The sequence below is a fragment of the Trachinotus anak genome, unplaced genomic scaffold (assembly GCF_046630095.1).
Source record: "Trachinotus anak isolate AG129_WGS33_773 ecotype Australia unplaced genomic scaffold, CSIRO_AGI_Tana_v1 ptg000004l, whole genome shotgun sequence".
Lineage (NCBI taxonomy): Eukaryota > Metazoa > Chordata > Actinopteri > Carangiformes > Carangidae > Trachinotus > Trachinotus anak.
In genome coordinates this window covers 12,031,873-12,053,435 of record NW_027273855.1, presented here as the reverse complement: position 1 = coordinate 12,053,435, position 21,563 = coordinate 12,031,873, and the positions used below count along the sequence as shown (strand labels likewise).

Below are 21,563 nucleotides of genomic sequence, written 5' to 3'. Positions count from 1 at the left end.
TACTTTAACCCACATTCAGCATTTATAAGCAGGATATGAACATTTAATAAATGGTTAATAAATAACTAGCCTATAACTTCAACACTCATGAGGTGGGGGCTGGTGTGTAATAGAGATAATGAATGATTGAATGATAACCAAGTAAAACAGTTGTAATAATATAAAACATGTCTTCATAGGAGACGTTGTAATGGTTGAAGAATACCCTGTAAACACAAGTGCTTAACCTTAAACACCTAAAAATATCTTAATATCTGTTTACAGCCAGATTAAGTTACTACCACAACTACATGCATATAAATAAAAATAAATAGGGGAGCAGATCAAAGTAAAGCCTTTCCACTATGGATTTCACCTCTACATGTGAAAAATATGTGATAATAAACTTAAAAAAAACACACACACACACAAAAAACGCAAAGTGCAAGTATTAAGGAGGGATGGAGGGCGGGAGTTAAAGAGAGGGAAATTTACTTTCACTTCTCGCTAAGTAAACTTTTGGTGGACGGTCCCTTGGCCCGCAGGGGGCTGGAGCGGCAGAGCGCAGCCGCTCAGTCCGGGTCAGTCAGTGCAACATCACCGTATGAATGACAGCGCACTTGACCGACGCAAGGAAACACTTTCGTCCGCTTCGTCCGCCTGAGCTGGATTTACAACACCTCACCTCACCTCACTGCACGGATCGATCCGCAGCCTACAGCCGCCGGAGCCACACATGTTACCGTGATGTTACAGCCTCCATCGTCGCTGTGAAGAACCATGAAGAGATGACTGCCTTGTAGAGCTGACAGGCAAGTGTCTGCGCTAACAGGTTGGCAAGGCTTTCGCCATGATATTTGAACAAGTTTTTACTCGGGCGGAACATTATCACGTTTTATATCGGACTGTTGCTGTGTATATACCTTCGGTTTTCATGTCCCAGTGTTCATTTGAAAGATGTTTTTATTTTTTTTTTTAACTGGTTCAAAGATTCATACTGAAGGGATTTCAAAATTCACTGAAATACATTTTCATGTAGAGATGTAAGACAAGCCTACACTTAGCTACAGACCATGCAGCTCACAAAGCACAAGTTTCCTCTTACCAAAATCAATAGTCTAGAATGACTTTCAGACAAATACTGAGAATAACATTGGAAACTGTTTTCTGTCTGCACACTCAGTTGAATAACAGGACATCAAACTTCTACAGGATCTGTATTTTTTGTAGTGTTCACTTGGGGTTCCTTGTCGTGTGGATTCACCTTATTTGACCCCTGAGAAATGGGTGCACTTCTTTCTGACAGAACATTCAGTCTCTTAAGGTGGAGGTGAATGAACTGAGTCTGTGTGCTAACGGCATTAAACTGCACACTATGAAGTGATGGTCAGCACTACAAAAACGCAAGGAGTCTCAATACTCTTTTCTCAGTTTACAACTCAACGTCCTATTTATTATATATTCTTATATATGCATTGAGTTGGTAAGCATTGGCAGAACACTGAGGAGATGGAGAAGGGATCAGTCATGTCACATACACACAGCTTGCCCTTTGTTGATTTCAAACAACAACCTTGTAAAGATAGATCATTCAGGGTTTTAGCGGAAAAACACAGTGTCACACCCCCTAACATCCCGTACACGTACATCAACTGTAACACATGTTAATAGAGGACATATTAACCCCAGCTGTGTTTCCTCTGTGCTTGTGTTCCGGTGAGCAGCAGAGGAGCTGCCGGTAAATGAGAGGCCGTCACCATGCCCCCGGGGAAGTATGGGATGCAGGAGGAATGGGAGAAGGAGGGTGTTCAGGAGATCATGATGGACTTCCTGCTGCCCACTGGGATCTTCCTCAAATTCCCTGTGTCTCGAAACGACACCATCAAAAATATCAAAAAAGTATGTCCGCTCACTGAGACACACTGAGACACCATTTGTTTATTATAATACAGCGCTGTATTTCTAACAGATTGTAATTGATTGACTGCAGCACAGCACTGCGGCTCCAGTGACCACAGTTTAAAAATGCAGATGCTATTTACAATATTTACTCAATACGCTTTTAAACAAATTGGTTGACTTAATATCTCCTTCAGGCATTAAACTAATTAAAACACTGCCCAGTCTGAACAATGCTTGCTTGTGCTTTTGATCCATTTTGAAATTTTGATGCAACGTTTAGAGAAGCAGCCACAGCTTTCCTCCTTGGTATACATGGCCAGCTCTCTGCTGAAGCAGATCTGCTGTTAAATGTGAATGTGCCCGTTTCTATGCCAACAGTTCTGCCACTTCAGGCTGTTTGATTTAGCTGTGTTAAGTAATGATACTCTTGGAAGCTGTTAAGATGATTAAGAGATTAAATATCTTTCCAGTCTGGGTAATTAATGAGGAATTTTATAAAATTTTCAAAAACAGCCAGGGTCATTTCTTGCACAGTTGGTTATCACTTTAGTTTCTTAAGTTAATTAGAGATATCAGTGTGGTGGCAAATATGTTCTTCTTGTTTTTGTCTTGCTTTAGAAAACAGCAATAGTAACACTGGTTGACATGTTTTGAACGACTGTTAGAATAAAGTATGTGTTTACGTGACCCCCCCCCCCCCCCCCCCCCCCCCCCCCCCAGGCACACATTTTACGTGCACAGAGAACACACTATACACTTCAGGCCGTGAACACTGTGCTCTCAGCCTCATGCACGGCTGTTGTCTCTTGTTTCAGATGGTTTGGAAAAATGCCAGAAGTGAGGCTCTTTTCAGCGCACTGGGCGATCCCGATGCATACGTCTTCACCTGCATCAACCAGACGGCAGAGAGGGAGGAACTGGAGGAAGAATCGAGGCGTATAAGTGATGTGAGGCCTTTCATGTGCGTTCTGAGGCTGGTGGCGAGGGAGGGCGACCGGGTGGAGAAACTCACCAACACCCAAATCAGCCTGCTAATTGGCAAAGGTAATCAGCACACCTGGTAGAGCTGACCTGCTGTTAGACTGACACTGGCTTTGGTGGTATTGTTGTGCAGTTACTAAGTATAAGATAAGAAGCAGCCTTCTGTCAGAGGAGAGTTTTATCGCGTACGTTTTTCTCAGCGATTTAAGCAAAGTAATTGATAAACGTATTGTATACAATTATGTAGTGTAACGTAATGGCAATTTCAGACTGAGTTGCCATTTCCTTTCTTGTCATTATTCAGTCGAATGTTGTGGTCGAGTCAGTAGTTACTGACATATCCATCATAATTTCAAGATAACAAGGAAGCTGTGGTAGCAGTGGCAAGGAGCAGTTAACGTTTTTCACGTTGATTGAGTAAGGAGGTTGATTTAAGGACTTTTGCTCCTGTAAGTGGACTAGTAACAAGCTTAACCGTTTCCTTGGCAGTTTTCCTGCTGCCATTTTTCAAGCTCTGGCACAGGAAAGTGACGGTCTCCATTTTTAATCCCACCCATAAAACTTGGTTAAATTGGTTTGGTTGTTTTTTCAATCAGGAAAAGAGCAACAGCAACAGGCACAACAGCAGCACTATCTGAATGGATGAAAAAAAGATGTGACAGTGAATCAAAGGTTGGCGACGTTAAATCCTGTGGCGGGAATCAAATGACGGCTATTTTCTGAGCCAGCAAATTTAGCAAACTAACATTTGAGTCAGCTGGGATCAAAAAAAGCTGTTCCTTCTTTCTTTCTTTTCATTTGTGACATCAAATCACCAAAGTCGTCATCATATATTCAATTCCTTTTTCACTAGGCTTCATTTAAGTCATTTTCAGTCAATAAAAACATGGCCAACTCTCATGTCAATCCATCTCTGAGTGAATGTGCATAAACAAACTTCCACATCAAGTGTTCCTTCGTTTTGACGCCTTGATAATGATTTTTCAGGTCTGCACGAGTTTGAGGCCCAGAAGAACCATGAGGTGAATGAGTTTCGGACTAAGATGCGCACATTTTGCGAAGAGAAGGCTCAGGAGCGGCAGCTGTTGCCATGGCAGCAATGGATGGAGTACAGCTTCCCATGTGACCTGGAGCCATGCTGCTCTCCATGTGGGAGCGCAAAGTCAAAAAACACCAAGAAGATTTTCATTAACGTCAAGTTTGAGGCTTGTGATGTGAGTTGACCTGCTGATGTAGTTTGTATGAGTCATATTCGTAAAGTGCACTAAGACAAATCAAATCAAATGTTATGGTGTGATGGGGCAGCAGAAGGGAACCCCACAAAGAGCACAACAGCTTTGATTGGAAAAACCGGGTTCCAGCTTGGGTAGACAAATTGTGGAGGAAGATGTCAAGTAAATGTGAGCACCTTTGGAAATCCCCCTCCCACACCATGAACGCCACCTTCAAAACATCTCTCAGGAACAAGATCCACAGACATGACAGCTAAATCTCGCACCTTTATTTGAATCATATTGTCTGTTGCTCTTACAGGAAAGCTTCATGCTGCAGCAGGATCCTCAGGACCACCCAATGGCTCTGATTAAGAGCGCCCTGAAGAAGAAGGCCACTGTCTTTCGCTCAGTGCGACAGGAGCCTGAGGACTATACCCTACAGGTCAATGGGAGGTGGGACTTCATCTATGGAAATCATCCCTTGTGCCAGTTCAAAGTGAGTGATGGGTAAAAAAAAAACCCTGTTTGATTAAGAGAAAATGAAGTGTCCATCTGGAAACACACCTGTGCAAATGAATCTGACTTAACATCTCATATAAAACAAAAACTTGCTGATTGTGTAAGTATTATATAAGTAGACAGGCACCTTGAGTCTATAAAGATTTAAAAGTTTTGCACATTCGGACACTTCAGTTTGGCCTCAATCTTCTTTTCCAAACTGCTCAAGCTACATGAAAGTTACATGAAAGAATTGAATGAGGAGGTATGTTCAAGAACTACCTGGATTTGGACTTTTGTTGGACATTGTTGTTTGGAAGAGATTCCTGTGGAGCTTTATGCGTGGGGTTGTTGTGTTGCTGGAAAATGAATCTTTTCCCTCCATGATATTTTCATATTTTCGTGCGTTAATTTTACCCTCTTCCTACACATGCCTTCCAGGGTCTGCACCAGAGAAGCATTCACACAGCATGATGCCGCCACCACAATACTTCATGGCTGTGTTGGTGTGTTTTTACTGGCGCGTGGTGTTTTGATTGTGCCAAACAGCGATAGCATGAAGCTAAAATCATCCTCCACTTTGTTTCAGAGGCTCCCACGAGCCTCAAGGCAACCATTAGTGTCATGTGATTTTTTTCCCCCCGATTGTTGCGGTTAAGACGTGATGGGGGGGCCTCACTTAGTTATGGCCATCTGATGTGGACACTGAGTGTTGGAGGATATTTACTCTTAACAGATTTAAAACTGTGCCATGTTTTAAATACTCATAAACCACTTTCCGCTTGATGATTTTCAAATGCGTCATTGGAAGCTGGTGAATACTCATGCAATCAATTATGAAATCAAACTATTAAAACTTATACAATCAATAAATTTCATTTTATTTAGATAAGTAACTGACAATAAGGAGTCTTTTCTTTTGATTTGTCAAAATATCTAATTACTGATTCGCTGTGTTTCAGTGTTGTAAAATGATAAAAGATGAAAAAGCCCAACAATACTGAACACTTTTTGTAGGCACTAGAGCTGTTTTTTTTTTTCTCCGTGGATGTGGATGGCTTTCTATTTGGTGCTGTTTCTCTTTGAGTTTCTTTGAGGAGTGCGGTGAATCAAGGTTTTGGTGGCAGGAGACTCCATCGCTGATTTTGAAACTCAAGCTACCTGCAGGGGTGACTCATATCTGTCTAGCAGCCCTGCAGAAAGGAACTGCATCCATCCACACATAATGAGATTTCAACTGCATTAACCTACAGCAAATGAACAGCCTCCAGGAGTTAACCAGTGCTATCAGAACACTGGGAAATATCTGTGGGTGAACTGACTGATGGCTGTACCAGTAAACAAAAAATATCTTCTTCTGTCCCCTCCTGATGTCTCTCTCCATCAGTACATTTTCTCATGTTTGAGAAATGGCCAAAACCCTCATCTAACCATGGTGCACCACTCCACTGTCAGCAAGTATCAGGAGGAACAGGGGAGAATGTGCAGCCAGGTATACAAGAGTCGCTCCTTGTCCAGACCTCCTCCACTGCCCCTGAAAAAGGTAAGAGGTCAGCGGACAGCTGTCGGCTTTCATTAACAGAGCAGTGCTCTCTCTCTCTCTCTTTCTCTCTCTTTTTCTCTGTCCTCACCACAGTTGTTCCTCCGTGGACTTTAGCACACTGAAAACATGCTGTGCAACACAATGTAGATAATTTACGCATAACAACTTTGCTGGCATTTACTGTAGTTGAATATGTACACACACACACACACACACACACATATATAAATATACATATATATATATATATATATATATATATATATATATCCCATTCAGGTGAATGGGGAAGTGGTCTCAGCCCCACTATATAACTGTATTGGCAAAATTAGAGCTATTGTGTGTTTTTAAGCTTTTATCAAAACATCAGAATTATGAACCGTAACGAACATGTATTTGTACATTTCGAGATCTTTCTGTCAGTTTTTTCAAGTTTCATAGCTTGTTCCGTTTTTTTACTTTATTTTGAAAGTGTGCATTGCCTTGCTTCTATCTTTTGACATGTTGCCAAACAGGAAATTGTTGAAACAGTTTTATGAGTTTAGACTTCAGTGAATGCTATTAATGAAAGTTTAATGTAAAAAAACTAATTTTCCTCTTCTCTGGTCCTTTCTATAGCAGAATACCACCTCTCTGTGGTCCATCAATGAGCCTTTCTACATTCACCTGCTGCAGGGCAGCCGAGTCAATGCAGATGAAGGAATGAAGGTTGGTGTGGTTTTGCGTGGGTTTCTCTCACTTTGCTGCTCAATGAAATGTGGCAGTCACTTGTTTACCAATATCTTAATTTCAGTTGTAGGAACAGCAGGCTTGACATGTAAATGATAGGGGATGGGGGGGGGGCGTCACATGGTCCAGACCACACGTTTCCCATAATTCATCAAGGCGGTTGGTTAAACTTCAAAACAGGAAGTGGGGAGGGCCTATCTGGTTTTTACGTCTCATTCTGAGGCCTAGATTCTAAGAAAAAAGAAAGACTTCATGCCGTCTCTCCCTCTCTCACTTTCAGCTCACTTCTTTTTTTGAAGGCGATGCATGCATTTTGTTACAATTGCAGATAAGCCCTGACCTATGTTAAAATATGAGAAGCGTTTCCCTGTAAATAACTTAAAAACATTCATACAAATATCCAGTCACACTTAATTTTCCCGTTTTTATTCTCTCTTTTTATTTATTTATTATTTTTCCTATATCACTTTTCTTTCTTTTTTTTTTCAACCAATTTAACAAAAAATAAAAAGAGTGAGGTAGGGTACTCTTACTGTTAATGTGTGTCTGTGTTTGTGATTCAGTTTCATAACTAACTATGTTACTGTTTAGTTGGGTTATTAAGTGTAAGTGCACTTCCGTCTGCTGCCTTGGAGCACATCATGACTCATGGCAAATTTGTACTGTCACATAATTATCAGTCATTTCTGCATTTGGCTGGCACTGGTTTAAAAACACACCCTGGGGGAGAATAGCCACTTATACATTTTGTAAATATAGATTCAGACTGTCTTGATTTAGCAAAAGACAGGAGCTTAATGGTCGTATAATATTGAATTTTGACTCTTGTTTTTTTTTTTATCATTTCTGACTCTGCATAGCATTGAAAGGCATCACAACCTGCTTATGTTATGAATGTGTAGACCCTTTGACTCATATTCTGAGTGACACAGGAAATGAATCATCCAGTGAAGTCTTTACACCTTCCACAAACAATCTCCCTCACAGATGTACTAAACTCTTCATCTTCCAAACCACATGTCATACCTCCATCTAATCACTATTGTGTACGTGTGTTTCCCCTCCAGCTTGTGGTGCAGGCTGGTCTTTTCCATGGCAGCGAACTGCTCTGTAAGGTGGTGACAAGCTCAGAGGTGACAGTGTGCTCTGAGCCGCTGTGGGATCAAAGGCTGGAGTTTGACATTAACGTGGCCGACCTGCCTCGCATGAGCCGCCTGTGCTTTGCGCTCTATGCTGTCATTGAGAAAACCAAGAAGCCCCGTGGCACCAAGAAGAAGAACAAGAAAGCGGTGAGTCCAGCAGAAACTTATGGCCTTAGTGCACAACTTGTGATTTAGCAGGCGAGCAGTTGGGTTGTTGAGTGTGAACTTGTTAGCAAGCACAAACAGATCTGTTTCCTCTCTAGTGTGTAGTGTGTGTAGACGTTGGGTGCTGTGTGGGTGTGTTTTGCTGCTGTGTCTGGTTGTGCAAGTGTGTTCAGTGGCAAGGCTGTGGTTAACTTCTCATCCGCTTCAGCCCTTTTATCTGTACATCACTCCAAGGAAGGAAGGAATTGGCAAACATTTTCAAGGAATTCTAAATTCATCTTCACAGTCACCATTCATAGTTGCAGCACTCTAGCCCACAGAGCATTTTACCTTTCAATTTACTGCTCAACATAAAGGATGGTTTAGACTGGAGGCCTAAAACATTGCAAAGAAATGTTCTGCTACTGTTACTATTTCTGAAGGAGACACAAGGGAGCACAAACCATCTTTAGCAAGGACTTAATTTAGTAATGTGTTGTCAGTGTGTTGTGTCTAATAAATGTTCTTAATGATAACATCTGTCTAGCTACCAGCCCATAGCCGCAGAACTTTTCTAAATTACTGTATATAAAGCACTTCTCGACACTATGTCAGAAAAAATACCACAGGAGAACAGCAAACGTCATTGCCAGGCACCTTGACATCCACACTACAAACATATTACACATTATGGTCTTTGTGCCCCTATGCATAATTTGCATGTTATTATACATGACTGGTGAAGCATAGAACGAAAAGAAGGTAAATGAGATTTTAAGAGACAAAAATGCATGAGACCAGACCTGTTTTGAATTGTTTTGTAAAATGCACTGATCAACAGTGGATAGCCTGCTGTAGACGCTAATGTTAATGACATCTTATTTGGCAGTAATCCATTACAACAATACAACAGTTACCTACAATTTGAACAATTATATTTAGCACTAAACTCATTCATCAACTGACAGAAAATTTATGTTAAATTTTCTTCATTATTTCATTATCAGTTTTCAACCTTGGATGGTTCCAGATTCTTTTCTTGGTTTCATATAATTTGAAATTGACTATCTCTTGATTTTGGTTCGTTGGTTTTACAAAAGACGCGATTTGAAGATGTCACCTTGGACTGTAGTGGCCATCTTTCACAGTTTTTTGACATTTCATTTAAATTATTAATTGAGAAAATAATTGGCCGATTCATTGATAATAAAAATATAATAGATGCACCCTGATTACATGTAGTAATTAAAAAAATAACCTGCTATTTCACCTCACTATTAGTAACATTAATAAGAAGCCAGCAGCAACACTGAGTTGAAGGTTTTACCACCCTTGTTTTTTTTCAAATCCATTACAACATCTGTAGTACTATACTGTGAGACACTGGAAGGAACCTCCACACACCCACTGACTGTACACTGAGAAGTACAGTGAGCAACAACTAATTCCCCTTTTCTGGGGCTGTGGTCTCGGCGTCTTTTGTTTTGATGCACTGCAGCAGCTGTGGGCTTCATGTTTGGGCAGACCTCCCAAACAGGGTGCCCAGGTGTGTTGTATGGGTATCGAGGCTGTTTCTGCTTTCTGGTCCACTTCTCTCTTCTTCTGGCCAGAAGAGAAGTCCTGCAGGCAGACAGCAGAATGATAGACGGAAGTTGAGCATTTTTTGCCAGTCTTGTTTATGTATAGCTTCACTTTTTTCACTGGATGCTCAAATGTGCATCTTTTTTTTTTTTTTTTCATTTTTAACACATTGAACGGTCAAGTTATTTTTGCTCTGATCATTGCCTGGAACTTCTTTCTATTTTTGCTGCTTTACATCCTAAGTATAGTTACAACGTACAAGATCTTATAAATACAGAAGCGGACTTATGTAAATTTTTTTACCAGAAGCAACAAAGTTCTTTGCTTTACAGTTTATTATTTAACCTGTTGAATGATAAAATAAAAGTTGCTGCAAACATGCTTGAAACTTTTAAACAGTTTGTCATTAAAGCATTAAAGTAACAAAAATTCAGTTTGAATTGAATTTAAATGAACCTCCAAATTACAGCATATGTTGTAAAAGAGTTAATAATTCAAATGTTTGAAATTGATTGATAAAAAAATGCTTTAACTTTGGGACTCTTCAACATGTTTTTTCAATGTGGCAAAGATCATTTTTTATTTTTACTTTTAAAAAAGAAAAGAGCTTGAAAAGAGCAGAATGAACCACTATATGTAGTTTGATAGAAATGAGTAAAATTAAACGAACTGATGTGGTTGTAATTGAACAAACCTTAATTTTGACTAAAAACAGTGGAGGTTAGTTTACAGACTTTACTCTCCCTCTGTCCCTCTTTTTTTTTTTCTTTTTTTTAAATTCAGTCTCAAAGACACCAACACCATTTCCATGATTTAACTGCTTGCAGATGGTCTGTAAGGCAGATCAACAAACCTAAGCGTCCCTGTCCCTCGTCTCTTTCCTTTCAGGATTGTCCCATAGCCTGGGTGAACACCATGGTGTTTGACTACAAGGACCAGCTAAAGACTGGGGAGTTCCTCTTGTCCACATGGCCATCTGTTCCTGGTACGTGCAGCCTTGCCTCTTCTCACGCTTCCTCCTCTTCAAAAACACCTCACATGCTCACAGCCTCCTCCACATCGCCTAAGAACACACAGCGAAGGCCGAAATACCCAAAGTGACTTGTGGCGCCATCAAAACCCCACATATTCAGACATTATGTGTTTGCCGATGCGCATGATCGCCTTTTGAAGATGTAGAAATGGCTGTTGTTTGTTTTGTTGTCTGAGGCTTGGCTGTTAAACAGAGCTACATGTTTATTCACTTTGCAAAGTAAAATGATTTTATCTCTCTCTGCGGTTTTGAAGAGCAGTATGTTTAACATGCACAGTCACTTTTAGAGATTGATTTGATATGAACATGTAAATGGAGTACAGTACACTAAGTGGATAAAACAATGTACCAAATGGCACATTTCATATGACATTTTTATCACAGATGACAAAAGTGACCTGTTGAACCCAATGGGAACAGTCGAGAAGAACCCCAACGTGGACAGTGCTGCAGGGCTTCTGATTCGTTTCCCCAACATCCGACCACATCCTCTTTATTATCCTCCGCTTGACAAGGTACTAATGTCCAAAAGACTACATTGAGTACAAACTGAAATTTTCATTTGTAATTTTGTCAGTCAAAAAAATCCTCATGTTTTTTTTAGATAAGTGAAACAGAGAGGAATGGTGATGCAACTATCGGTTTCTTTAGTGGCACTAAAGAAGAGGTAAGACCCCTGCATCTCACATTTTACAGTTCTCACACAGTTAAAGTTAAAAAAAACAGCATCTGTTTGTTGCTTACCATATATTTTTATACATTTATTTTTGGGTCATTCTCTCAGTACATGAAGCTAAAAGAAATCATGGACAACAAAAACTACACTGAGTTTTTCGAGGATGAAAAGGAACTCCTGTGGAAGCTCCGTGCCGATGTCCGCGACTATTATCCTGAAAGTCTGTCCAAGCTGCTCCTCATCACCAAGTGGAATAAGCGAGAGGACGTGGTTCAGGTATAAATGGAGAAAAAGAGAATTTTCCAACTATGATAAATTTTGGTCTAAGACACAAAACACAAAACACCTAGAAATTATCCTAGATTTAAGATTTTGTTAATAAATAACTTTACCTGCTTGTTTTTTTTTTTTTTTACTAATTTCACATATAATACTTGGTGTGTTGGTGGTGATCGCTAGCTTTTTCCAACATCACTGTCATGTTTAATAATCCAACCAGCAGATTTCAGATAACAATATTTTTTATTATAACAATTAATGTAGCAATTATTTAGCAGATTAATCAATTGATTTAGTCATGCTAGAGTTTTGAGTTAAATGCTAATGTTAGCATGCTATTATGCTCCCAATGACCATGTTAACTTGCTTCGTGTTTAGCATACACTGTGATGTTTATTATGTGCAGTATCTTTGTTTAGCGTGTTACCATGCTAACATTTGCTAATTATCACTAAATACAAAGTGCAGCTAATTTTGATGGAATCTCATTTGCTTTGCAGGTATTTGGTCACAAAACAAAGTGTTAGCGAAATTAAAAAATTCAGAACACAGTAGTTGTTATTTCATTTCTGCTTGAACAAAAAAAACAAAACAAAACAAAACAAAAGAAGTCAAGATATTTTGATATTCGGGTCTGGACCAGAGCTAATCTAGTACTAGGGCTACTTTGCTAACATGGCTAAAAACTAGCAAATGTATTTCTGCTTGATGAATGTCTTAAACAGTCTGACAAATCCATAATCAGAGTAGTTGCTGATTAATAATTTCGGCACTACCAACCTGTGAAGCTCCTGGAAATGCAGTATATTAAAATACTCATGAAAGGTTTAATCTGTTATCTTACACATAAGAGATTTAACTGTTCTTATCAGGATTTTGAAAAAATAGATATATTATTTTGATTTCCCTCAGATGGTGAGTCTGCTGAGGGACTGGCCGGACCTCCCTGCCATCCATGCCTTGGAGCTCTTAGACTACAGTTTTCCCGACCCAGCGGTCCGCTCTTTCACTATCAGATGTCTCAGGAAGCTCAGGTAGATGGATATTTGTTTTTATGTCCATAAGACATTTTGCATTTCAAGTTTTAATTGCATAATAATTTATAGGCCATTTTCCCTGCTCACAGTGATGATGAACTGCTACAGTATTTAATCCAGCTGGTCCAGGTCCTAAAGTATGAGTCCTACCTAGACTGTGACCTCACCACTTTCCTGCTAGAGAGGGCTCTGTCCAACAGGAGGATAGGACACTTTCTGTTTTGGCATCTCAGGTGAGATACAGCCCAACAGAAAAAACATGATCATGTGCATTTGCAGCCGTTTTTTTTTTTTTTTTTGTAAGAATTTGCATTGATTGTAGGTCAGAGATTCACGTCCCGTCTGTGAGTTTACGTTTTGGCCTAATTCTGGAGTCCTACTGCAGGGGAAACATCCACCACATCAAGCTCTTATCCAAACAGGTAATCTTTCACACTCATACACACTGACTTCATGCTCTGAAATGTGTGTATTTGATTTGTACTAAATCCCAGCCTCTGCCAAATAGAACGAAGCTCTGGGCAAAATGAAGGCCCTGAGTGACTTTGTCAAGTCGGGCTCCCAGAAGATGACAGCTGAGGACCTGAAGCTGTGTATCAGACAGGAGTCCTACCTAGAGGCCCTGTCAGACCTGCTGTCACCACTCAACCCCAGCATCATCCTCTCTGAGATCTGGTTAGTGCCAGACACACTGTAGACACAAACGCAAAAGCTGCAGGATAATTCTTTTTGCCAGTTGCATTTTTTTGCCTCCACAATTTAATTTTATGTAGCATTTCTGATCCCCTTATGGGTTTATATTGCTGAATAACAAAATGACATATTTATGTTCTATATTGGCAAATTGACATTTAATTGGGACAGTGCCACTAAAGTTTTATTTTAAATCAAAGGATATGCAGTTTTACACTTATTTCTGACTGTGAGGGTGATAAAGGGTTTTAGCTTGTTTGCAGTGGACAAATTGCCTTTTTTTGGGTGTTTGAATTCAGTAATTCTCTCCTCAGTCTATTATCCTGAAACACTGTTAAGTTAATCATGTGTTCATAATGAATGTGTTTCCTCTTCCAGTGCAGATAAGTGCAGATTTATGGACTCCAAGATGAAGCCGCTCTGGCTGATGTATAAGAACCAGTTCACTCAAGGAGACATGGTTGGCATCATCTTCAAGAATGGAGATGGTGAGATACAGAACATTTCAATTCATGGCCACACAGCATCGAGTTTGAAGCTGTAGTTTTCTTTAGTTCAGCACAAAAGTGATACAGTGAAGGGCTGAAATACCTGGTTGTACATTACAGTCTACTGGAAAGATTAGCATACCCAGTAGGTTTGGAAAGGGATGTCCCCTAAATTGAAAAAGAGGACGATTAGAAGTGGAGTGGCACATGGTGAACGTTACCATGAAATTTAAATTTGATACATCACTTGTGACATTTCTTTTTTAATTTCAACTTTTTTTCACTCATCACCTCCAGATCTTCGACAAGACATGTTGACCCTCCAGATGATCCAGCTCATGGAGACTTTATGGAAGAAAGAAGGCCTTGATCTCAGGTACAGTGGGAGCACTTGCTGCAGTTTGCAGCAGCTGTTGATGTTTTTGTACAAGGAGATCTTCTAATACTGTCAATGTCACCCCACTCTCACAGGATGATCCCATATGGCTGCCTGTCCACTGGGAACAAGATGGGCCTCATTGAGGTAGTGAAGAACTCTGACACCATTGCCAATATCCAGCGCAACAGCAGTAACAGTGCCGCCACTGCTGCCTTCAACAAGGATGCCCTGCTCAACTGGCTCAAATCTAAGAATCCTGAGTGAGTATGATGAATTACTTTGACACATTGTCTACTATTTCGAAGGCTCAAAATGTCATCGCCTACTGTTACGATAGTGTACTGATTTCTGTAGAAGTGATGAGCAGAAGTGATGAGCATCTTTAACCCACGGTTCGGCCATCTTGCAGAATGTTATTTAGGGAGTCTGGGACACTATCATCCTATGATATAATGTACAACAGAAATGGAAGACCTTTAGCCAGCCATTATTCCATGCCATCCCTCTTCTTAATCTCCTGTTGCATCCTTACTACCCACTTTTGATAATACTGATATGATAATATAGAAAATACTCATAAAAACAAATTGATGGTGTGTGTAGAAATCCCGGAAAACAAAAGAAAAGTAGTACATCTCTGGAAAAACCTTCTGTGCTTGCCGTGTGTGAAGGGTTTTCATTTTAAATCGGTATTAATTGCATTTTGACTGACTTCCTCTTGATGCTCAAATAGTGTCATTTACTGTTGGTAAATGCTAAGTTGAACTGATGTATATACAGCTACATCACTGATTATGTGTCCAAGTGCATTGCAAGATGTGTGAAAATGTGCTCGATCACTAGCACATCAAGTATTTTGATATCGCAGGGAACTGAAACACAGAGGAGGTGTTAAATGCGTCATTGCACTGGCTCTGTTTTGTCGACTAAGATAGGCATGACTTGACAAGCTCATCAGTATAGAGAAGACAGACGTGTGTATAATATGTGTGAACACATAGCTGTTTGACATAAACAAGAACATAAACAGTTAGTGTCTATAACAGACATTTGAATTGTTTATTAATGTATTTCTTACGCACAGATGAGAGGTGCATAGAGCACAAAGTAGATTTACACTGTGGACGATCAGGATGACAAAATCATAAATAGTTAACATATATGAGAAAAATGATCCAGGAGGAGCAACATCCAAGAGGATAAAGATCCAGATCTGAGATGTTACAATTGCCAACAAATACTGAACATTATTTAATACTTAGAGGTCCTTATATTTGTTTACAACTACATTATAGTCTGTTATGAAGCATTAATTAAATGTTTATACAGTTATTATAAATGCTGAATGGGGGGTTAAAATAAATTGTTTCTAGATATGTTAATGATATTTTTGTTAATAGAAATCATAGGTATGGACAGATCCCAAAACTTGCTGTTAAATATTGTTATTTCATTTAATGTAAACACGATACACTGTAGCTTTAGTTGGAAGAAGCAGGTAGAGTGAAGTGGAGAAAATTCTTGGTTTTTTTCATTCGATGATGGGAGCATCTATGTTTTGTGTCATGCTCTGTGGACATCTCTGTGTGGGTGGTCTGAATTGTTCGCATCAAAATATTTATTGTGTGCAGCATTGTGAGACCATGATGGACCAAGACAAATTGCATAGGCAACTACAGCTTGAGCAGCATTAAATGAGAGTAGATTTTTATTCGGTGCCAGACAGTCTGAAGGTCTTGTCTACTCTAAAAGCTCCTTGAAGAGGGACAACCATTCAGTGTAATGAATAAGCCTGACGTACAACATGTTGGCGAGACAGGCCCAGCTGCACAACAGAACAGAAAGGTTATTTGGTTGAAATGCTGCAGCTCCCAAGATTGAGCGCAGAGAATTAGTTAAAGCTTAACGCAGTGAACCCCATTCACGTCTAGACCCTGAAAGGACGTGACAGTCAATCATTACGCCACAGTAACTCCTCTGTGAATTTTTCATATTGGTGCAATAAGGAAAATCTGCCTCGTGACTGAATGATGTATGTGTGTTTGTGCAGCAGTGATGCAGGCTATCCTTGTTTTTGTTTTTGTCACCAGGGAGAAACTTGATCAAGCAATAGAAGAGTTCACGCTGTCCTGTGCTGGCTACTGTGTAGCTACTTACGTTTTGGGCATTGGAGATCGTCACAATGACAATATCATGATCAGGGAAACTGGACAGGTGAGGTGTACTTCTGTGACGTTTCACATCAAAGGAAAAATGTATGACACTGAAATCTACAAGGGGTTGCAAAGAGGCAAATACTCACTTGTGCTCTGTTTCATAAAATAGAATGTAGCAGAACACAGAGTTGCCAAAATCAAAAGTATGGAAATTGTCACTAAAAAAATACTGATTGGTATGTCAAGATTTGCAATAAAGTTTCCAATTAGCCAACAGCGTTAATAGTACTTGATTGTAACTTTTAATTTAATTCCATTACATTAAATGGTCATTTTGGAGTGAAATCACTCAAGTCACTCAACAGTCAGTGAGTCATGAAGAAATGTGAGTGTGGTCAGTGATTCAGAACCAACTTAACATAATTGTAACCTTTGTCCCTCAGCTGTTCCACATTGACTTTGGGCATTTCCTGGGCAACTTCAAGCGGAAACTAGGGATCAACAGGGAGCGCGTGCCTTTCATCTTGACTTATGACTTTGTCCATGTGATCCAGCAAGGAAGGACAAACAACAGTGAGAAATTTGAGAGGTACAATATTTTGTGTGTCAGTTTGTTTATTGATTTGGGATTCTGTTCACATCTTTTATACTGATTGTTGCCTCCATGTTGTCAGGTTCAGGGAGTACTGTGAGCGGGCCTATAAGATCCTGTGTCGTAACGGGACGCTGTTTGTCAACCTCTTTGCCATGATGAAAGCAGCAGGTCTGCCAGAGCTCACCTCCTTCAAAGACATCCAGTACCTAAAGGTATGCAACAATACTACTGATGATGCTGGTGGTAGTGGTAATAAGGATGATAATAATGTTGACAATGTTTTGGTTTCTTGTTTCCAAAAGGATTCTCTAGCTTTGGGCAAATCAGAGGACGAGGCACTGAAGAATTTCAAAGTAAAGTTCAACGAAGCTCTGAGAGAGAGCTGGAAGACCAAGGTCAACTGGATGATGCACTCCTTGGCCAAAGATAATAGACCATGAAGAACGCTGAATACCTGAGGACCAGCCAAAAAATTATGGATTTTAACTTATGGAGATAAAAGGGAGGAAAACACAATCAAATATTTTACTTTATTGATGGCATTTAAAGACACTCAGCAAATGTTTACATATGACTGGCCTGTCTGTGGTGAATAACAACTAAGTGGAGCATCCAAAGACAATGAGAAAATCATGGACCATCATGTCAGCACACAGATATTTTGAGGGAAAGCCATCACACTCATCTTTCTTCCATCAAACAATGAGATGCCTTTGCCTTGAAGACATATCGAGACAGACAATCAACATGTGTTTTTGATTTGTTGAAATCGCTACTTGAAAACCTGCCCATGCAAAGGTACCATGAATCACTTAACCAGATGCAGAGACTGAAAGTTCATGTCACCGACTGCATTACTCAGCAGGGAGCAAACGGCAGACAGTGATGATGATTTATGATGACTTAAGATGATATCTTTCAGTCACGGAGTAAAATAACAAGGTGGCAGTTTCACCTCAAGTTTTTCATACGGTTTGATGGTTGTATCATTTCCTCTCATTTCAACTGCCTCTTTGCAATTGTGTCTTATTTTTTTTTATGTTATTGTATTTTATTTAATCCGGTAACTTTGAAGTACTTGTAAAAAAGTCATTAAGGATATTTTTAAAATATGTTAAATATGTGTTTTACTGCTGTGTCACTTACTGATGTGTAATTGCCTTGAAGTATAGTATGTTGCCTTTGGAGTGCCACTAAACTGTACATTTACAGTTCATTGTAAAATGAGGTAATAACTTTGAATGGGACTTTTATTTTGATAGCGTCCCTGTGTACCAGACTGTGATACCCACCAGGCCCTCACTAAACAGCAACTACACATTAAAGGAATAGTTTGACAGTTTGGTAAATGTGCTGATTTGCCATCTTGCTAAGAGTTAGATGAGATGTTCAACACCACTCTAACATGTGTTTGTTATATGTGAAGCTGGAGCCAGCTGGAAACAGATGGAAGCAACTAACCTGGTTCTGTCCGAGAGAAACAAGATCTGCCCAACAGCACTTCTAAAAATGACACATTGTTTATCTGCAAGCTTTAGGGGGTGCTGGTGGGCAGACCTTTATACAGTGCCAGGCTAGCTGTTTCCTCCCCTTTTCATTAGTTATGCTATGATAAGCAAACTGTCTCCTGGTTCCAGCTTCATATTTAACAGATAGATATGAGATGAATATAGATTTTCTCATCAAACTGTTGTCAAGAGAGTTATTCCCAAAATATCTAACTATAATGACATGACTGCCATTAGTAAATGGACAAAGAAATGATCTCAGGCGCTAGGCAAAGATGTTGTAGATGTTTGGTGAAAGTAACAAAATATTGAATAGACTCTTCAGTACGATGCAAATAAGACAATCTGTGGACTCGTGTAAGCCATAGACATGGTTGAGTATCTCAAAATGTGCTACTGTTCTCATGGCTTTTTTGGAAGCATAAATCTGAAATATGTGTCCTATCTCAGATGAGCAGTACATGTGTCTGTGTGTGTGTGTGTGTTTATGGGTGTGTGTTTGATATTTAAGTTATGCTTTGTGATTTCCTTTGCATTTTTTAACTGATGTGCCAGAAGCCATGAAAGAGATTTCATGCTTACAGTGTCAAACACCTCTCTACCTTGACATATCTAATGCCGTGCAAAATGGTGTTTTGTCTGTGTGAGGGTTTTATGGTGTGTTCATATGCTGTATATCCTGCTGTCAGTCCTGTAAGGACCTGTAAGGACCAGTTAAATGAAAGAAGATGATGTGCTTTCCATAGCCTTTTTATTTTGCGTAAATGATCTCTACTGTTTGTATGAGTCTCTGTACAATGATGACTTTTACAGAAGAGCAAGTGTAGCTGTAGATTATACAGCATAAATACCTTAAACTACTGAAATATTCACTTTGGAATAGACTTTAAATATGAGTCATCAGTGTCCCTCAGTATGGGCTTAGCTAATCACTGCTGCTTTAAGCCAGGAGGAGTGAGTCTACTCAGTTTGTGGGCTACTTTTGCAGATTGTAAAATATACTGCTGATGCCTTTTGAATTGATTGTAATTTATGAATTGTCTTAAATGGTACAAATCCTTTACGGCTCAGGCCTGATGTACTTGTGTGCAGCTAAAACAGACAAATTGTCCTGTTAGCATAGGTCTGATGTAGACCTGTCGTTTATCTGTCTGCATCCTGTTTTCACTGTTACTTCACTTGCTGATGGGAGGAAAACATACACTCAATAAACAGTTTGCAATAGCGGATCTCACTGAGACTTTCTAAGCTGTAAGTCATATGTTTTCTTAGTTTCCTAAGATATATTATTTAAAAAGGCTGATCATGCATAAAGGCCAGAGCCTCCGAAGTCACCCCACCCTTTCTGTGCAATCTTTATAAAACTGAACAGAGAAAAAGTACATATTTTTTTCTTTTTATGAATCCCTTATTTTTAATGAATGCACTCAAAGTAGCTTCCATTATTTGGGGCTGTAGCAACTGATTGATTTTTGATTATGCAGATTGGTTTTGGCAAATCTGATTAAATCCATCTAGTGGGTCCACAGTTGTTTGTTGTTTAGGCAATAATGTACCAAAGTTCACATATATACTTCAATGTGAGAAATGTCTATCTTGATTACATATATATAAACCACATATATTTACAACTCAGATTATGGTGATTTTTTTGACTTTCCTCTTATGATCACAAGAAGTAGCAACAGCTATACATTCATATAACATTCATACCCTAACAAATAATATGTCCCCTATAATCATCATTCATTTTGTACTGTATTTTCTGAGATGTGTGTTTTGATACAGTTTTATGATAGATCCTAGAGACCATGAAGAGCCATAGGAGGTGAATGGGCAAACAAAAAATGGCCCCACAACAGAAGCTGTATATTTTACAGTTACATCAAAACTTTTCATATTTTTTCATAAATCTAGATAACAATCTGTAGATAACAATGTGAATGCACTACTCATGTAAATCCCAATAAATAGAATCATATCATGATTTGCATTTCAAATACAAATAGGTGACACATAACAACAAAACTGAAATGGCATGCATTTTTCTGCTATTTACATAGAAGAGGTTATATACAAAAAAAACACAAAGGCTCTAAACGTGTCTTTCTTGGATGACATTCTTAACTTGATTGGATATGGTGTGGAGCTACCACCCCTTCAGTGTATTTTGTCAGCTGAAGTAAACAGTGCAAGGAACAACCACAATGTTAAATTGATTAGAATATTCTTACATATAGCAAGAAAGACTTTTCTCAAATTCTGTATTTCTTAAGACATCCCTGTACTGGATGATAGGTATAAGGAGGTACTGAGAAATAAAACTGACCCACACCCTTCATGACAGTTATGAAAGATTCATTAAGATATGGCAGCCAGTCTTGGATGTGTTGGACCCTCTGGACTGGACTTTGTTCTACCTAATTAACAGCAGTGGAACTGACGACAGCATACCCTAGTAATTTGAGGAGTAATTATGCCAGCCTGGTGGTGTGTGTGTGTGTGTGTGTGTGTGTGCGCATGTGTACTTGTACTTGCTACATAGTAAGGACCAAAAAAAGTATTTTACTAACAGAGTGAGGACATTTTGGGAAGTTGAGGACATTTTGAGACACCTTAAAATCACATTTTGAGGGTTAAGACTTGGTTTTAGAGTTATGGTTAGAATTAGGTTTAGGTTAAGGTTAGGGTTAGGGTCAGGGTTAGGGTTAGGCACTCAGTTGTGATGGCTAAGGTTAGGGAATGCATTATGTCAATGAGTGTCCTCACAAAGATGGAAGTACAAGTGTGTGTGTGTGTGTGTGTGTGTGTGTGTGTGTGTGTGTGTGTGTGTGTGTGTGTGTGTGTGTGTTTGTGGTGTTTGTTGTTTTTAGTTTCACGTTGTGACTGCTGTTTTTTGTTTTGTGTTAAGGTGGTTTAAAAACTAGGAAAAAAAAAAAAAAAAGGCTCCGTACATATTTTAAATAGTATCAATGTAAATTCAGCCATAAATGAAGCAGGCAATGT

At 39.3% G+C, this 21,563-nt stretch overlaps 1 protein-coding gene across 2 annotated transcripts; it reads left to right on the top strand.

Annotated features, from left to right (window-relative positions):
* The first annotated feature begins 563 nt into the window (after positions 1–563).
* pik3cd (phosphatidylinositol-4,5-bisphosphate 3-kinase, catalytic subunit delta) lies at positions 564–19,781 on the top strand. Of its 2 annotated transcripts, none has more exons than XM_071475936.1 (23): positions 564–791; positions 1,704–1,878; positions 2,697–2,925; positions 3,850–4,076; positions 4,396–4,572; positions 5,962–6,117; positions 6,736–6,825; positions 7,914–8,135; positions 10,602–10,698; positions 11,131–11,261; positions 11,351–11,413; positions 11,531–11,698; positions 12,614–12,735; positions 12,828–12,971; positions 13,061–13,160; positions 13,247–13,413; positions 13,810–13,919; positions 14,217–14,295; positions 14,391–14,558; positions 16,389–16,512; positions 16,898–17,043; positions 17,129–17,261; positions 17,352–19,781. In XM_071475936.1, the coding sequence occupies exons 2-23, from the start codon at positions 1,738–1,740 to the stop codon at positions 17,487–17,489; spliced, it is 3,132 nt and encodes a 1,043-aa protein (XP_071332037.1). In that variant the 5' UTR covers positions 564–791; positions 1,704–1,737; the 3' UTR covers positions 17,490–19,781. The 2 variants fall into 2 exon arrangements, with proteins under 2 accessions (XP_071332037.1, XP_071332038.1); XM_071475937.1 differs by having other exon boundaries at positions 652–791; positions 6,739–6,825; positions 17,352–17,626.
* Positions 19,782–21,563: the final 1,782 nt, after the last annotated feature.